Source organism: Mytilus californianus, unplaced genomic scaffold, assembly GCF_021869535.1.
Source record: "Mytilus californianus isolate M0D057914Y unplaced genomic scaffold, xbMytCali1.0.p SCAF_4, whole genome shotgun sequence".
NCBI classification, from domain to species: Eukaryota; Metazoa; Mollusca; class Bivalvia; order Mytilida; family Mytilidae; genus Mytilus; species Mytilus californianus.
In genome coordinates, this window is record NW_026262690.1 from 1,606,258 (window position 1) to 1,622,119 (window position 15,862).

The window sequence follows — 15,862 nt, forward strand, 5'->3', positions numbered from 1 at the left end:
ATACAGGTTTTACTAGCTTTAACAAATTTTCACAGACATCTGGTTATTTTCCCCATGAAATATATTGGTAAAACTATTCAAATCCTCAACAAGCACTTATTGCTTTTCTGATGCCAAACTTCTTGATCAAAGATTGGCCTCGTGGGGCTATTAAAATATCATTTCCCCTTAAAATCTTAGAGATAGACAGTTATAAATAGAAATGGAACCTTTAATTTAGACTTGAAGTTATTTATAATTTGAATCTTAATCAAAAGCAATTACATATATTCCTTAAATAATTGTAAGTACTAAGTTTTTTGAAGTTGTATAAAATAATTTATTAAAGTAATATTTTTGTCATTATTTTTTAAAGTAACCTCTCTATGCTCATCTAAAATTGGATAAATACTTATTTTTATTTAATGAAATGATATAAAAAGTCTTAAAAACTACATTTAGACCATGCTTTATTTGACATTTAAAATAACTATTGAGTTATTAAATAATTTTTAAAAACAAAAAATACTTATAAAAGGGATTAAAAAAATTACTTGTTTGGTATCGCCACCTGACTGTTGTTTGTGTCTTGATAACTTTTATCATATTATATAATATAAACTATTTTTAAATCATATCATCTAATTATAAAAAAAATTAATTATAAAAAAAGGAATGATTATTAAATATAATAAGAATATATTTAAACGACTTTTACTTTTTGTGGAGACTTGAGATTTCTTTCCAAGCATTACACAGCACTGTTGAAGAATTTCTAATCTATTTTATAGTTTTGTAAAATTTCATGCAAAATGTATTTGAATAGACCAGATGTTTACACACTCAGGTGTTTATGGAGCTTCTTCTATAATGCTCTACTTTCCTTATCATAGAAATAGTGTAGGTTTGATTGACATCTTAATGGATCATGATAATTATTGTCACATTAACTGCTGAGAATAGCCTACTTAAAAAGCTCCGAGCATCCTTCGAGCATGCTTTGAGCTTCCTCGTAAGAATAAATCTATGATTCCTTATGTCGAAAATGGCGGATTAAACCTGGTTTTATAGTTAGCTAAACCTCTCACTTGTATGACAGTCGAATTGAATTCCATCATATTGACAACAATGTGTGAGCAAAACAAACAGACATAATAGGTAAACCGTCTAAAATTAGGATACAGCAGTCACTATTGTAATATAATCTTAATCAAGAAGCCCGGCTTTGATTGCTAATTGAATTGATGTTAATAATTTAGAAAGAGGTTTCGTGGAGCAATTGAAAGGCCCAGCAATATAAGTAAGAACACTTATGATATTTAGGTATCCAATACAGTGATGGAAGATCCACTTCTTCATCTTTTGTTGAAAGTCCAAACATAGAACAGACCGATGTTTATGCCGGGTTTCCTTTTTGGTAAGTGTCTTGAGGGGTATATGTTAAGTTTAAATGTGAATTGTCAATACCTAATACATTTATCAAGCAGTTTATGTATTGTGATTTACACACAAAAACGATGTTGTTTGGGGCTTTATCTGCGGGAACAGCAACATTATTGTCCAACCAAATTAAAATCTCTTCAGCAACGTAATAGGTACCGTTATTGTTGTTTCTCCCTACAATCTTATTTACAACATAAAAATGTAAGACATGCTCCGGGAATTATTTAAGTTTGTTTAGTAAGTAAACATGCTGTATCTTTTCCATTTCTTTTTAATGACTTCTTTTTTCCTTTCAAAGACGATATTTGACTCATATTCAATAAAAAATGCAATTAAGTAAGCCAGACTACTTTCTCATGAAATAAATATTAAAAGAAATTGGTTAATGAATTTACACTTGTGTGCTTACATGCTTAGGAAAGAAAATGAGAACTCTTTTTATTTCTGGTTTCCATTCCTAAATAAAATCAAAGGTACATTACATGTACTATATTCAAAAACCAAACCGTGAAAATAATTCGTTTTTGTAGCAATATAAAAACCTGTACTATACATTATAGGGAAGCCGTAGAGTTTAATGAAATAGTTACATATTAACCTTTGAGTTGGTTCTGAAATTTTAGCGCTAATGGAACAGCTACTATCAAAACGACAGCACCAGATACCATTACAGAATGGGTGGCATCAGCGTTTGCCGTAAATCCTGTTTCTGGTCTTGGTGTGGCTGCAGAAATGGCAACTGTAAATATCAATTTATTTATCTATTTATATTATAAATTGTTCAATTGTGTTACCTATGTTGAAAACAAATTGTGTTATTTTTTTTGACATCTTGTGTATCAACACCAAAAACAATACTTATTCAATATTCTTTTGTAAGAATTACTGTTAATATAACATATGACAAATTATATGTAATAGTTTTTCGTTTTAGTTGACGACATTTCAGAAATTTTTCATGAGATTTGAACTTCCGTATTCTGCAATTAGAGGGGAAATTATTATAGTTCAAGCCACTGTCTTTAATTACTTAGACCAAGATCAACAGGTAAAATGGCTTTCATGAAATAGTAATTTTTGTAAAAATGCATGCAACAAAATTGAAAGTTAGTATCATTTCTTTTAATTATGGTCTTCATCTTGAAAATCAAATGAAATAGTTTTTTTTATCAAAAACTGTTCAATATTTCCAATTAATTCATTAATATCAGAATTTATAACGTTTTTTTTTATTCATCATTTAACTTTCATCAACAAACCAAGTTATAAAAAAAATAGGTGATAGAAATTGACCAAATTCTGTCGTGTTTACTAGTCTTAAAATATGGGATACGCGTTTTTCATGAAAGGAAAGTGCAATAACTATGAACGCTTTGTTGGACAGCACACGTCTTCGGATGACTTACAATTACAGTAAACATTGCATGAAATAACAATTACATTTGTTGGGAAAGCTTTTAAAACAAGTTTATATAAATGTATGATACCAATTGCAATGCACATGATATATTTTTTAAGGAAAACCCTGATCAGGGAAGTTCATGACCAAACGAGTAGCACAATATAAAACAAAAAATCAAAAAAGAAAGAGAAAGGATAGCCAAAATTGTTTGTTTTAACTCTGTTAATATAGTTTTACCTTTGAAACAATAACATTTGACAAAACCTATTCTGCAAGCTATGACACGCACAGATATTACAAAATATCAAACAGTACAAACAAACAAAAACCAAACATCCTGATTTATTTCATAAAACAAAACAAATAAAGAACAAATATGACAGACAGCAAACAACGACAACGACTGAATTACATTATCCTTACTTAGTACAAACTCTATTTGATCTAAATCGTAAACAGTCTGGAAAACAGTGGTTAATAATAGGTTTTTAGACACAACAGTGTGTACATTTGTCACTACTATCAGTATTTCGTCATTTGTTTTGAGTACCGAGTTGATGATTCTAGCCCTTTTTAACTCACTTTTTGTTCTAAAGTTGTGCTGTCACCCCGTACAGTGACCAACAAGTTGTTTACATCCATGTCAGTTGGTCTTTTGTGGATAGTTATCTCGTTACCAATTATATAATATCTCCCAAATTTTATATTCAACGTTATGGGAACAATTTTTTAAAACATTATTTTTCATACATTGTGAAACAATATTGTTTTTTTTTCTAAAAAAACATTGTACAATAATAGAAAAGTAACTCAAGATGAAATGTTTGTTAGTTTAATTAATGAAATTAAAAAAAGTCATAAACGTTACGACAAACTTAATTATCTTGAGAAAATTGAAACCTAAGTTAAAGTACAAACGTGAGATAAGACTATTATAAAAAATTATCTTGCGATGAAAATCACCATCAGTTGATCTAGGCTTATTGCTTTCATAAAACATTTACCATGTTTCATTTCTGTATTTAATAAGATCAGACAACTTTGTTCCATAGGTATCTGTGAAGTTGTCAAACAAAGCTGACTTCAGTTTTGTAAATGGAAATGGAAACAGTTTAAATACAGGTGGTGATGGTTGGACAAAGGTAAATATACTTCAAATAAAACACTGCATTTAAAAGAATTACAAAAAGCGTTGCAGGAGTTGAAAATAATTTTGTCAACAACAAACAAACAAATACTATTTTAAACTTAACATTTAAATAAAAAAAACAAAGCTTTTGCGCCCTTTCAGTTTTGTAAACTACATCATCCGTTATAGAACTGTCTACAATAGTTGCATGGAACACATCTGGTTTACACTTATGTTACAGAATGTGTCCTTCAAAAACTCCACTTTGTTTCTTTTTTTTTTTTGCTTTATAGCTGGACAATTAATGAAGAACTAATAACATAGGGTAAAATCGATGATATGTCTTTTTTAAATTTTCTTTTAAAAAGCGCATCAAAGATCTCAGGCTTATGATTTAGTACACCAGACGCGCATTTCATCTACACAAAATGCATAAAATAATTTGCAAGACCAAATCAGTTAAGAATGTATAAGTAAATTAAAAAAACAGTTAAAATGTTGACCCAAATTTGACGGAGGTCATCTATGCTTAGGGTAGAAAAACATGAGTGTTTTGTATTAATGGTCTGTACTAGGCTGTTGATATCCTCGTGCAGAAATGTCCCCAACAGGAGAATCGACCCTTTTGTTGAAAAACCTCATCACAGGTACTAGACCATCGTACATGTCTTCCTCGACATATATCGACGTTTTATTTTAAATCGTTTTTACTCTTGTAGAACCTTGCAATATTGAACAATTTGGTATTTCTTGTGAGAAAATTATATACAAAGTTAACCTTCCAAAATGCTGTACGCCAATTCATTTCAAATTTTGAAATTAACATTGTATTTATCTTTAGGCATTATTATTATTGTTGTTTTATAAGGAATGACTGTAATATTTTGTCTGTCTATTCGAAATAACCTCACAAATATGTTGCACACTTTTAAATAACCCGTTACGCGCGTTATTCAGTGTGCGCCACATTTTTGATTTTATTTCGAATAGACAGAAAAAATATTACAGTCATTCCTTACAAAGATAACAGAAAAAGACGATAGTCTTGGAAATACCAACAACACCATTGAAAACGGTAAAAAGGAACACGCAAAAATTAGTCTACTAAACAATACATATACAACTAAATATTGGGCAGTTCTTTCTAATCCACAAATATGATAATGGGACTGATCAACGTAATAAGAGTGACAGGACAGAAGATAGCAGCTATTTATTTAAAATTTTAATTGTCTATATGCGGGAAACAAAGTTAAATTGGATATTGAAAAGCAGAAGACGGCCGACAAAACTTGAAATTTGGTGTCTTAAGTTTGTATTACATATCTATATAGAAAGTGAAGCAAATATCAATCAATAAACTTATTAAACAAGTTTCATATTCATACTATATCCACCTGATTCAATTCCTATCTTTAACGATAAAAAATATTAAAAACAGATATTGTCATTCACTATTACATATCTATTATATTTCTCCCAGCAAATATGATGTTATGCCATGTAATTTAAGAAATACAATTACTAGTATGCTGAAGTTTGGACGTCTATTTTGAAAATATGATTTGTTTGTTTTTACGTCAGTCTGTGCTTGTGAAGAAAGACAGTATTAATGCTGTGTATTTCCCTATCAAACCAACTGCACTTGGTAAAATATTACTGAAGGGAACAGCTAGATCTACTCAAGGTGCAGATGCTATTGAACGAGAATTTCACATAGAAGTAAGTTTACCCGGTAAGCCCTTTTTGTCGTACTGTGTACAATTGATTTTCCCTATGCCGGTTTGATTGTACTGAAGAACTATGTATTATAATAAGAAATAACTTTTTCGTGCCATTCTCTATACTCATTTTTTTCATGGGATAGGCATACTATTTGTCAACCTTTTTATACTGAGCGTTAGGAAAATTCACAACTTTCTTCGAATCGGACTTATAAAGACGAGTTCGAAAGACATCCGTTTTCATTTGATGAAGCACAAACGTTCTAGAAAGCCCTCTGTTTCAAGATTTAAAAATGAATTGAAACATGTAAATTACTATATGAATGGTTTTATTAATTTCATAGCGAGCAACACCAAGAGAAAGGTCAGTTTTGGTCTTCGACTTTGTTAAAAAAAATCAATTGAACTTTTTAATTGTGACGTCGCATACTTGCACGCCATCTTCCTTTTTAAGCAGTAGACGGTTTTGTTTATAAAGCAAAAAAAAAAAAGAAGAGCTAAATGTGCACCTTTTGACTTTACACATGATCTAGGAAAACTACAGATAGTCAAATTGAAAAGAAAACTTACCAAATATTTTGAAACATAACATTTCGTTTCTCAGTTTAAATAATAATGAAATTAAATTGTATTGGTAGTCTCATATGCTGACAAGTATTTTGTTATATGACACCGATGATAAACAATGACACAAATTTAATTTCGGTGAAGTTAACCAATAAACTTCAATGAATACCCGTTTGGTAGGTGATATTGATAGCCATTAGGTACCACTTTATCACTACAATATGACTTGTATAAGGTCATTCGTTTCTCAGATCTTTTATGGCGTATTTACACTAAATAGGTTGGATGTGTGCTGATTGATACTTTAGTCTGGGAGAACATGATTAATTAGTTGTAGTTGGCTTTAAACAAGCTTTCAATAACTCCGAGCACTCTTATTTCGGTGCTTCGTTTCTATTATTTTTATGTTAGTTGTGTTAGTTGTGTTAGTGTCTCTTACCGATCTTTTGAGTGAAGACTAATGCTACTGATTTTTAGAGTTTGTTGTTACACCATTCTCTGGTTAGGGAGAGGGGTTAGCGCTCACAAACATGTTCAACTCCGCCACATTCTTTATATGCCTGTCATAAGTCAGGAGCTTGTAGTTCAGTGGTTTTCGTTGGTTTTTGTCTGTCATAAATGTTTTATTTGATTTGTTATAGATAAGGCTTGAATAGGTTTGAATTGCTTCACATTTTTCAGGGTCTTTTATAGACGACTATATGGTATGGGTTTTTCGCATTGTTGAATGCCGTTTAATTACTTACATTCACTTCATTTGAACTTTGATGGATAATTGTCTCATTTGCACATACCACATCTCCTTTATACATATTATAATAACGTTAATGGTACTGCACCTTCGTTGTTTTAATTTTAATTAAATTTATCTTTTTGTCACAAATGATTTTTGATTGCCTCTTTGTATCTTCGTCCTTTTCTTTGTTAAGACAATATTATTTACAAATACAAATATACTAGGGAAAAAACTTTCCTCTGGAACTATGTGTTGATGAATAGCAGTACAACATTTATTATTCTCCAAGCTAACGTACATTTCTTACCAATAATAACCAGTAAATTTCAACCCATCTTTCCTTCTATATGCGGTATTGTACTTGCATATTTCATTATTTTTTGGTTTTCTCTGAAGCTTCAATGTGAGTATTTTAACAATCATGAATCAGTGATGTGAATTTACTGAACAGGACATGTGAATGAAAATTTTTCTTTCAACTATATTGTAGGCAGAAGGTATAAAACAAAGCTATAACGTACCATTAATCATTGACCTTCGACAACAAAGAAGCTCTACAGATATTATACATTTGTCATTTCCTCCAAATCTTGTGAAAGATTCAGAGTTTATTAAGATACAAGTTATCGGTGAGTTTCAAACGTTATGTGTGTACACTTCCTTTCTTTCTTATGCATAGTTTATTCTATCTATACCATATTGCTCGCCTTGATTTAACTTTTGTGCATAGTTAAATCATTCTATACCACATTGTTCGCCATGATTAATGTGTTGTGCATAGTTTATTCTATCTATACCAAATTGTTCGCCGTGATTTAAAGTTTTTTTTTGACAAAAACTGTTGATTCGATACAATAATGTCAATACGGCAATTACAAAATTTAACCCCATAAAAGGCGAAAAGACGAAAGCCATATCATGTAATGAGCCATTTAATTTCACAAAGTTACATACTAATGAAAAATCGTTCCATTGTACTATGCGGCGATAATTGTATTTCAGATATTGTTTATCTCACTATTGATATTGGTGTCTTTTCGCGAAAGGGGTAAAACCAATGTCGAATTTTGTATAACACAGAGAAAGCAATATTTAATAGATAAAAAGGTTAATCTGTAATAAATGTGTCTAAATAACAGATTTAAGTTAGCACAGTTATGGTAGCTAATAGTAATATACAAAATAAATATATATATATATATATAAGTACGAATTCTTCTCAGTGTTCTATTAGTTTCTTCAATATATATATATATACATAAAATACAATCAAATCTACTCTAACATTGTAAGGTTGATTTTCTAGACGAATTATATATACAGAATGTATTTTCAGCCTTGTATCACCATCACTGCTGGTGATCCGATGGATAAAATCTGTTGTAGAGTCGTCACTGGTTCAGACGTACTTATAACTATTTCTGTGACTGCATCTTACATTAATTTGTATGATCCTTTACAATAGATAATTCAGCTGATCTGTAACAATTCTATCTTCATGCCTTATATAGCATGTACTGTGTTACGACGATAGATACAAACTGACGAGGAAATGTAAAATCCGGCCACCGAAAGCTTTATTATTAAAGTGCCTTATTGGTCGAGTGGTCTAGCGCGTCGGGCATAGTGAAAGGCGATTTGGTGCCACGATATCTTAGTAGCATAAGTTCGAATCCCGGCCAGGGAAGAACAAAAAATTTGCTTCCGCAAATTTACAGATCTAACAATGTTGGGCTGTTGTTTAGACAAATTATATATATATAAGTGCCTATAAATAGCAACACATATCATACGAATCTATTTGAGTGTGGATTAATCAGTACAAAGATTAATTCAATTACACAAATGAAATTATAAATTGCCTAACAATGTTATTTTAACACACTATTGAGTATGTAATTATTAGAATGTTTAAAATATTTACAACGCGATAAATAATAAACGCAATATTTCGCTAGACAAACTAGCTTCATCAAGCGTGCATCTATCCAGGTGAAATCGGATGTAGATAAGAAACTTTTGCAGCTCATTGTACATAAATTTAGCTGTCTTGTAAAGAATTCAAAATTTGAATGAAGTTCAAGATTATTAACAAAATTGGTGGGTGAAGTTTGCAACGTCCATTGGCCAATATCACAGGATAAAAGGGACGATGCTGTGTACTAAATTATTCTTTATCTTTCCTGTATCTTTTCTCGTCTTTTTCAGGTTCTAAAGTGTAGAGCTGGTGGATCCAAAAGTTCCAAATGGAATCATGGTTTCGTTTTATTGACGATATTGATTTTAAATGGACAGATTCACAAGACCATCTGAATGAATTTCTACAACACTGTAACTCTTTCCAGCATTCAATTAAATTTACACAAGAAACCTCTATGGAGAAAATAAACTTCCTTGATACTACGAGATACATCCAAAAAGAACCATTATAACGGACCTTCATACGCAAAAAACGGACAAACATCAATGTCTTTCTCCTAAAAGTTGCCATCCTAAACACTGCATCCGGGGTATCCCATTCAGTCAGGCATTGCGAATCAAGAGAATATGCTCAACCGAAAATAAGCAAAATGTTAGACTTGGACAACTACGTAAACATCTAGTTGTTCGAGTATACAATAACAACATCATTGATACAGCTTTCAAAAGAGCAATCAACACTAGTCGCCATGAACTTCTGCAGTACAAGGATAAAAATAAAGGAGTCAACAGAACACCTCTTGTACTCACTCATCATCCTGATTTTAAAAATGTGTCATCCATTGTTCAAAAGCATTGGAAAATTGTAGAAAATGACCAAATTTAAAAAAAAGTATTTTTCTCACCACCAGTCATGGCCTTCAGAAGACCTAAAAACAGCCGTGACAAATTAGTGACAGCTTTATTAACAAAGCAACCTACTCCACTTCCCGGTTGCTACAAACAATGTGGCAGAAGGAATTGCTGATGTTGTAAAGCTGCCAATACAAGCAGTTCTTTCATCAGCTCCTTTACAAAACAAAGTTATACCATCTACTCAAATTCCAACTGTAAAACGGAGAACTCAATTTATGTATAACATGTAACACTTGTGGCATTCAGTATGTGGGAGAAACAATGGATAAATTCAATATTCGGCTTAATAACCATCGTTCATGGTATAAAACCAACAAAAACTGTCCTCTCACAAGACATCTTCGCTCAAAGAAACATCCTTTTGATGAAGTTACTTTCAAATTCAAAGAAGTCAACACCGAGTGGGACACCACGGCGAGAAGGAGAAGAGAAAACTTTTGGATCCACCAGCTCCACACTTTAGAACCTGATGGTCTTAATGGAAAAGACGAGAAAAGATACAGGAAAGATAAAGAATAATTTAGTACACAGCATCGTCCTTTTTATCCTGTGATATTGGCCAATGGACGTTGCAAACTTCAACCACCAATTTTGTTAATAATCTTGAACATCATCCAAATTTGAATTCTTTACAAGACAGCTTAATAAATGTACAATTAGCTGCAAAAGTTTCTTATCTACATCCGATTTCACCTGGATAGATGCACGCTTGATGAGGCTAGTTTGTCTAGCGAAATATTGCGTTTATTATTTATTGCGTTATAAATATTTTAAACATTCTAATATTTACATACTCAATTGTGTGTTATAATTACATTGTTAGGCAATTTATATATATATATATATATATTCCTCTAGCTCTTAGCCGATTTATCCTTTTCCTGACCTGTTGATTATTTTATTTTTGATTTTTTTAATCAACGTGTGGCTCGTTTGATCTCAGTTCGTCATTGGTCAAAATATGATTTTGACGTCAAATGATCTTGCTTCCCTCTGAATTTTCTATTGTGACGTCATGAAAAAGGCGATCATGCCTGATGACGGCACATGGAATGAACATCTTTTTGTTGATCAATCGAAACAAATGAATAATATTGTCTGTATGTCGTCTAAAAATCATCAGAGAAACAGATTCCACCACCACATCTCGTGCAATACAATATTTATCAACTCTCGACAGTTACATTTTAAATATTTAAAACGCTCGGCGAGCCTCAGGTTTTAAATTTATAAATTTAACTGTCTCGAGTGGTTACATATCGTATCACACTCGATGCAGTGGTAAAATCTATATATATGGACTGATATATGATTCATTCAACATCACAATCATATTTACTGATGAAGGATATCTGTTATCCGAAATATTTATAAATAATTACATTTATAGTTCCTTTTTTTGTTATTGGTGTTGTTGTGTACACTTTTTAGGCGTTTATATAATTTATTTATTGTGTACGTGTATCGTTACTCGTAACGATCCAGCGCCCTCGTGGGAAAAATCGTTGACTATTATTCAGACGTTTTATATATATTTTTATTCTTAGTCTGTATCGAGTGATTTATCACGCGATCCGATTTTTCTTACAGCCTTACCACCAGGCAAACTATGTCTTTTTTTAAAAAGCTTAGAGCTTTGAGTCTTAAAATAGTTAAAACCGAACATCATGTATCAAATTTAAAAACTTATCTGTCTCAGGGTATTGTTCCGATGGGGCTTATTTTGAAAGCTTCACCCCTTACCACCGGTGAAAAATCTATCAGATTTATGGATAGATGGAATAATATTCTCCACAGTAGTTCCGTGAAATTGATGGTTCTATTACACGCTGAAGCGTCTCATAAACATTTAAATTTACAAACTAGTTATAACCATCTTTACAACAAATCATGCCAAGAACTTTCCAGTCCTGAATTGTTCACCATCAACGAGCGCCTCCATGACATCTTGCGCATTGAATCCCGGAAATTACACAAAAAACAAATTAATAAATTTAAACGAGACGGCGTACTTTTAGACACTGTTGTAAGAGAGCAGACCACTTTAACTCTCAATCGTACCATCATAACCGGAAAAAAATCCCGGAATCGCCGATTCAGGAGAAAAAAACAAAGTTGCATGAACTCTACAAACACTGTAGTCAATTTGTCTTCAGTTGCTTTGTCGGAGACCGAGACTAAGGTACTGTCAAAAGGTCTTAATTTTTGTCCCACGCCGGGCAAAATAGATTCTATACTTTTGGAGGATGACCTAGACAATTTAGCAAGATCCCTCAGAATCAAGGAATATTTTTCTAAGGACACCACAAAAAGTACCACTGATAGTGACACAAGTGATCTCGACTCAGATGACGACCAAGAGGATGTCGATATTCCCAGATTCAGGAAAAAAAGTTCATGGATTCCTAAACCCAGTAAATGTGCTACTTTAGAACATATTATTGACAAAATTAAATCCGACGTAACACATCTGTCCACTGCCACTTCCCAAACATTCAACAATTTATCGTCTGAAGAAAATGAAGCTGTGCGGCTACTTAAAAACAGAGACGACATTATAATAAAACCAGCAGATAAAGGTAGCGCTGTTGTCGTCATGGACAAATGTGACTACATTCAAGAGGCAGAACGTCAACTCTCTGATGAGAGATTTTATAAGAAATTAGACTCTGACCCCACCCCTCAATTCAACAAAGAGATCACCACAAACCTGAAAAACATGTGTGAAGAGGGACTTCTGATGAAAACACATTTGAATATCTAAAACCTGAAAAATCAAAGCCGGGGCGTTTCTATCTTCTGCCCAAAATACATAAAGTCAATAATCCAGGTAGACCAATTGTTTCCGCCAATGACCACCCTACAGAGAAAATATCAGAATTTATTGACTTTCATCTGAGACCACATGTGGAAAATTTACCATCCTATATACAAGACACAACACATTATCTTAAGAAAATGGAATCTTTGAACCCTCTCCCACCTGAAACGATCCTTGTCTCGCTTGATGTTACCTCCCTCTATACTAACATCCCCCATGACGGTGGTATTGAAGCCTGTAGGGAAGTCTGGAACTCTCGTAACACCTTACATCCACCGACTGAATGTCTCATCCAGCTTCTAACTTTGGTATTACAATGCAATAACTTCACATTCAATGGTGAACACTTTCTCCAAGTTAATGGAACAGCAATGGGAACAAAGATGGCCCCGTCTTATGCCAATATTTTTATGGGGAAATTAGAACAGAGAATTCTCAATTCTTCTCTTTATCAACCCCTCTCTTGGTTCCGATTTATCGATGATATTGACATGAAGTGGGATAATACTGAACAAGAACTAAACTTGTTCATTCAACATGCCAACGATGCCCATCCCTCAATAAAATTTACATATGAAATCTCTGACTCTAAGATCACATTTCTTGACACTACAACGCAAGTGAGGGATGGAAACATATTTACAGATCTGTATTGCAAGCCCACAGACAAACATCAATATCTATCTCCTTTGAGTTGTCACCCTAAACATTGCACTAAGAGCATTCCCTACAGCCAGGCCATACGAATAAAAAGGATTTGCTCCACCAACGATATTGCAAAAAAAAGACTACAAGAACTTCGCGGTCACCTAAAACATCGGGGCTACAAAAGAAAAGACATTGATAAAGGTTTTTCTCGTGCTAACAACATCAGCCGAGATGAACTTTTACAATATAAAGTCAAAAAGGTCAACAGGAGGGTGCCTTTTGTGTTGACTTACCATCCAAAATTTGACAACTTATCTCACCTAATCCGCGAAAATTGGAAAGAAATCGAAAAACATCCTAAACTATCCAAGATCTTTCCCGAGCCACCTGTACTGGCTTTCCGTAGGCCCAAAAGCCTTAAAGACTTGCTGGTGAGAGCTGATTTATCCTCTCAAGCAGGCTCTTCGTCTGTGGGCTCTTGCAAGGGTTGCGGAAACAAACGATGTCTGACTTGCAAACAAATACTGGTTACCCAGACTTTTAACAGTCACTCCACTGGTACAGAATACACCATATTTTGCAATGTTAATTGCAAGACTACAAATGTTGTGTATCTCCTACAGTGTAAATGTGGTAAACAGTATGTTGGCGAGTCAGAACAGCCGTTTCACAAACGAATGAACGGTCATCGTAGCGACTACCAATGCAAGCCAGACCTCCCTCTCAGTCGACATTTAAGATCCCCTGGCCACACTAAGGCAGATCTCAATCGACTGACCATTACAATCATTGACCACAACTCTGCTTGGTCTAGGGAGGATAGACTCACTCGGGAAAGATTTTGGATAAGAAAATTAACAACTTTGGCACCAAATGGGATAAATGAAAAGATGTAGTTCGACTCCATGCAGTGCTTCACATTTGGGTTATATTACTTTTTATTATAGTCTCTGTTTCTATTTCTTTACCTTACTCATCTGTAAAATAAATCTGTATACCAATTTAAATTGCTTAATTTTTTTGAGGGATGTAAAAGTACCAAGCCACGTTCAACTAGTTAACCTTAGTCAAAATTTATTATTATATTTTAACGGCCGTTTGTTTGCGATGTTTAAATACGCAGACTCTGTTGCAACTACTCTACCGTTGTCAAATTTGAAATATTTACAAATTTAGATCGTTCAGTGCTGTTTATTTGGAATTCTTATTGACGCAATCGTTCTTGTAACATCATAACTGTCGTCACCGTTAAAGCTTTAGAATTGTGCTAGTTCATATCGCACATTATCATTTTTATTTAAAGCATATATTTGAATTCTCTGTTGTAATTAGTCATATAACCTATGTGGTGTTTAACACATATTTAGAATTTCGAAGCGTCTTACCTGATGTTCGGTTTGACATTTTTATTGTATAAATTTCAAGATTGGTATAGTTTAATCTAAATAGACTGATATATGATTCATTCAACATCACAATCATATTTACTGATGAAGGATATCTGTTATCCGAAATATTTATAAATAATTACATTTATAGTTCCTTTTTTTGTTATTGGTGTTGTTGTGTACACTTTTTAGGCGTTTATATAATTTATTTATTGTGTACGTGTATCGTTACTCGTAACGATCCAGCGCCCTCGTGGGAAAAATCGTTGACTATTATTCAGACGTTTTATATATATATATATATATATATATATATTGATATTGTATATAAGCACACACTAATAAAGTTGTCTACCGACAGCAAAGTTCGGCATTGAGAAAGCGGCATTTTAAATATATAAGGAAACGAAAATTTATTTTCTATTTATCTTTCAAAATTTACTTTACTCTATAGACAATGAGAAGATTTATTGCTAATGAGAAACTATTCATAAATACTATAGGACGAAGATGTTAACAGCTACAAGCCACCATATGACATGTTGGCAATACAAAATGTAGTCAGCATTTCTTTATTGATCGCCGTAAAAACAGGGAACTCCGATTATTTCTATTATGACTGAACTTTTTGCTTATAAACTGTTCCATTACTAAATTATGTATGATAACGACATATACTATTGCTTTATCAGGAGACTTACTAGGTGCAACATTAGCAGGATTGGGAGATCTTCTAAAGATTTCCACAGGAAGTGGAGAACAAAATATGGTTGATTTCACCCCTAATGTTTACGTTAGTGCTTATCTGAAAGTAACTAACCAACTAACAGAAGAAATTAAAAAGAAGACAGCCAAATTTCTAGAGGGAGGTAATATAACGTTTCTAATCATCGGTTATTGTGTTAATTTGATAAAACATATGATGATATATAGATATCTAAAAGACAGGCGAAAGAAACCAAAGGAATATTCAAACTCATAAGTCGAAGACAAACTGACAACGCGATAACAAAAAACAAAAACTACAAAACGGCAGAAAATAGTCTACAAAGAACAACATAGAAAACATAAGACTGATCTACACGAACCCTCTCCAATAACCGGAGGTTGGTCTCATATGCTCCTGAAAAGTTAAGAGAATTTATCTACACGTAACATCCATCGTGTTGATGATGTAAGTACAAATTCGG

At 32.8% G+C, this 15,862-nt stretch overlaps 1 protein-coding gene across 1 annotated transcript in view; it reads left to right on the forward strand.

Annotated features, from left to right (window-relative positions):
* LOC127737253 (CD109 antigen-like) overlaps positions 1-15,862 on the forward strand; it is a 71,274-nt gene that overhangs the window by 33,147 nt on the left and 22,265 nt on the right. Inside the window, exons 17-22 of the mRNA XM_052247797.1 lie at positions 2,046-2,163; positions 2,357-2,470; positions 3,877-3,966; positions 5,538-5,675; positions 7,471-7,609; positions 15,365-15,541. Coding sequence (XP_052103757.1) covers positions 2,046-2,163; positions 2,357-2,470; positions 3,877-3,966; positions 5,538-5,675; positions 7,471-7,609; positions 15,365-15,541 — 776 coding nt within the window. The remainder of the gene's footprint in view (positions 1-2,045; positions 2,164-2,356; positions 2,471-3,876; positions 3,967-5,537; positions 5,676-7,470; positions 7,610-15,364; positions 15,542-15,862) is intronic.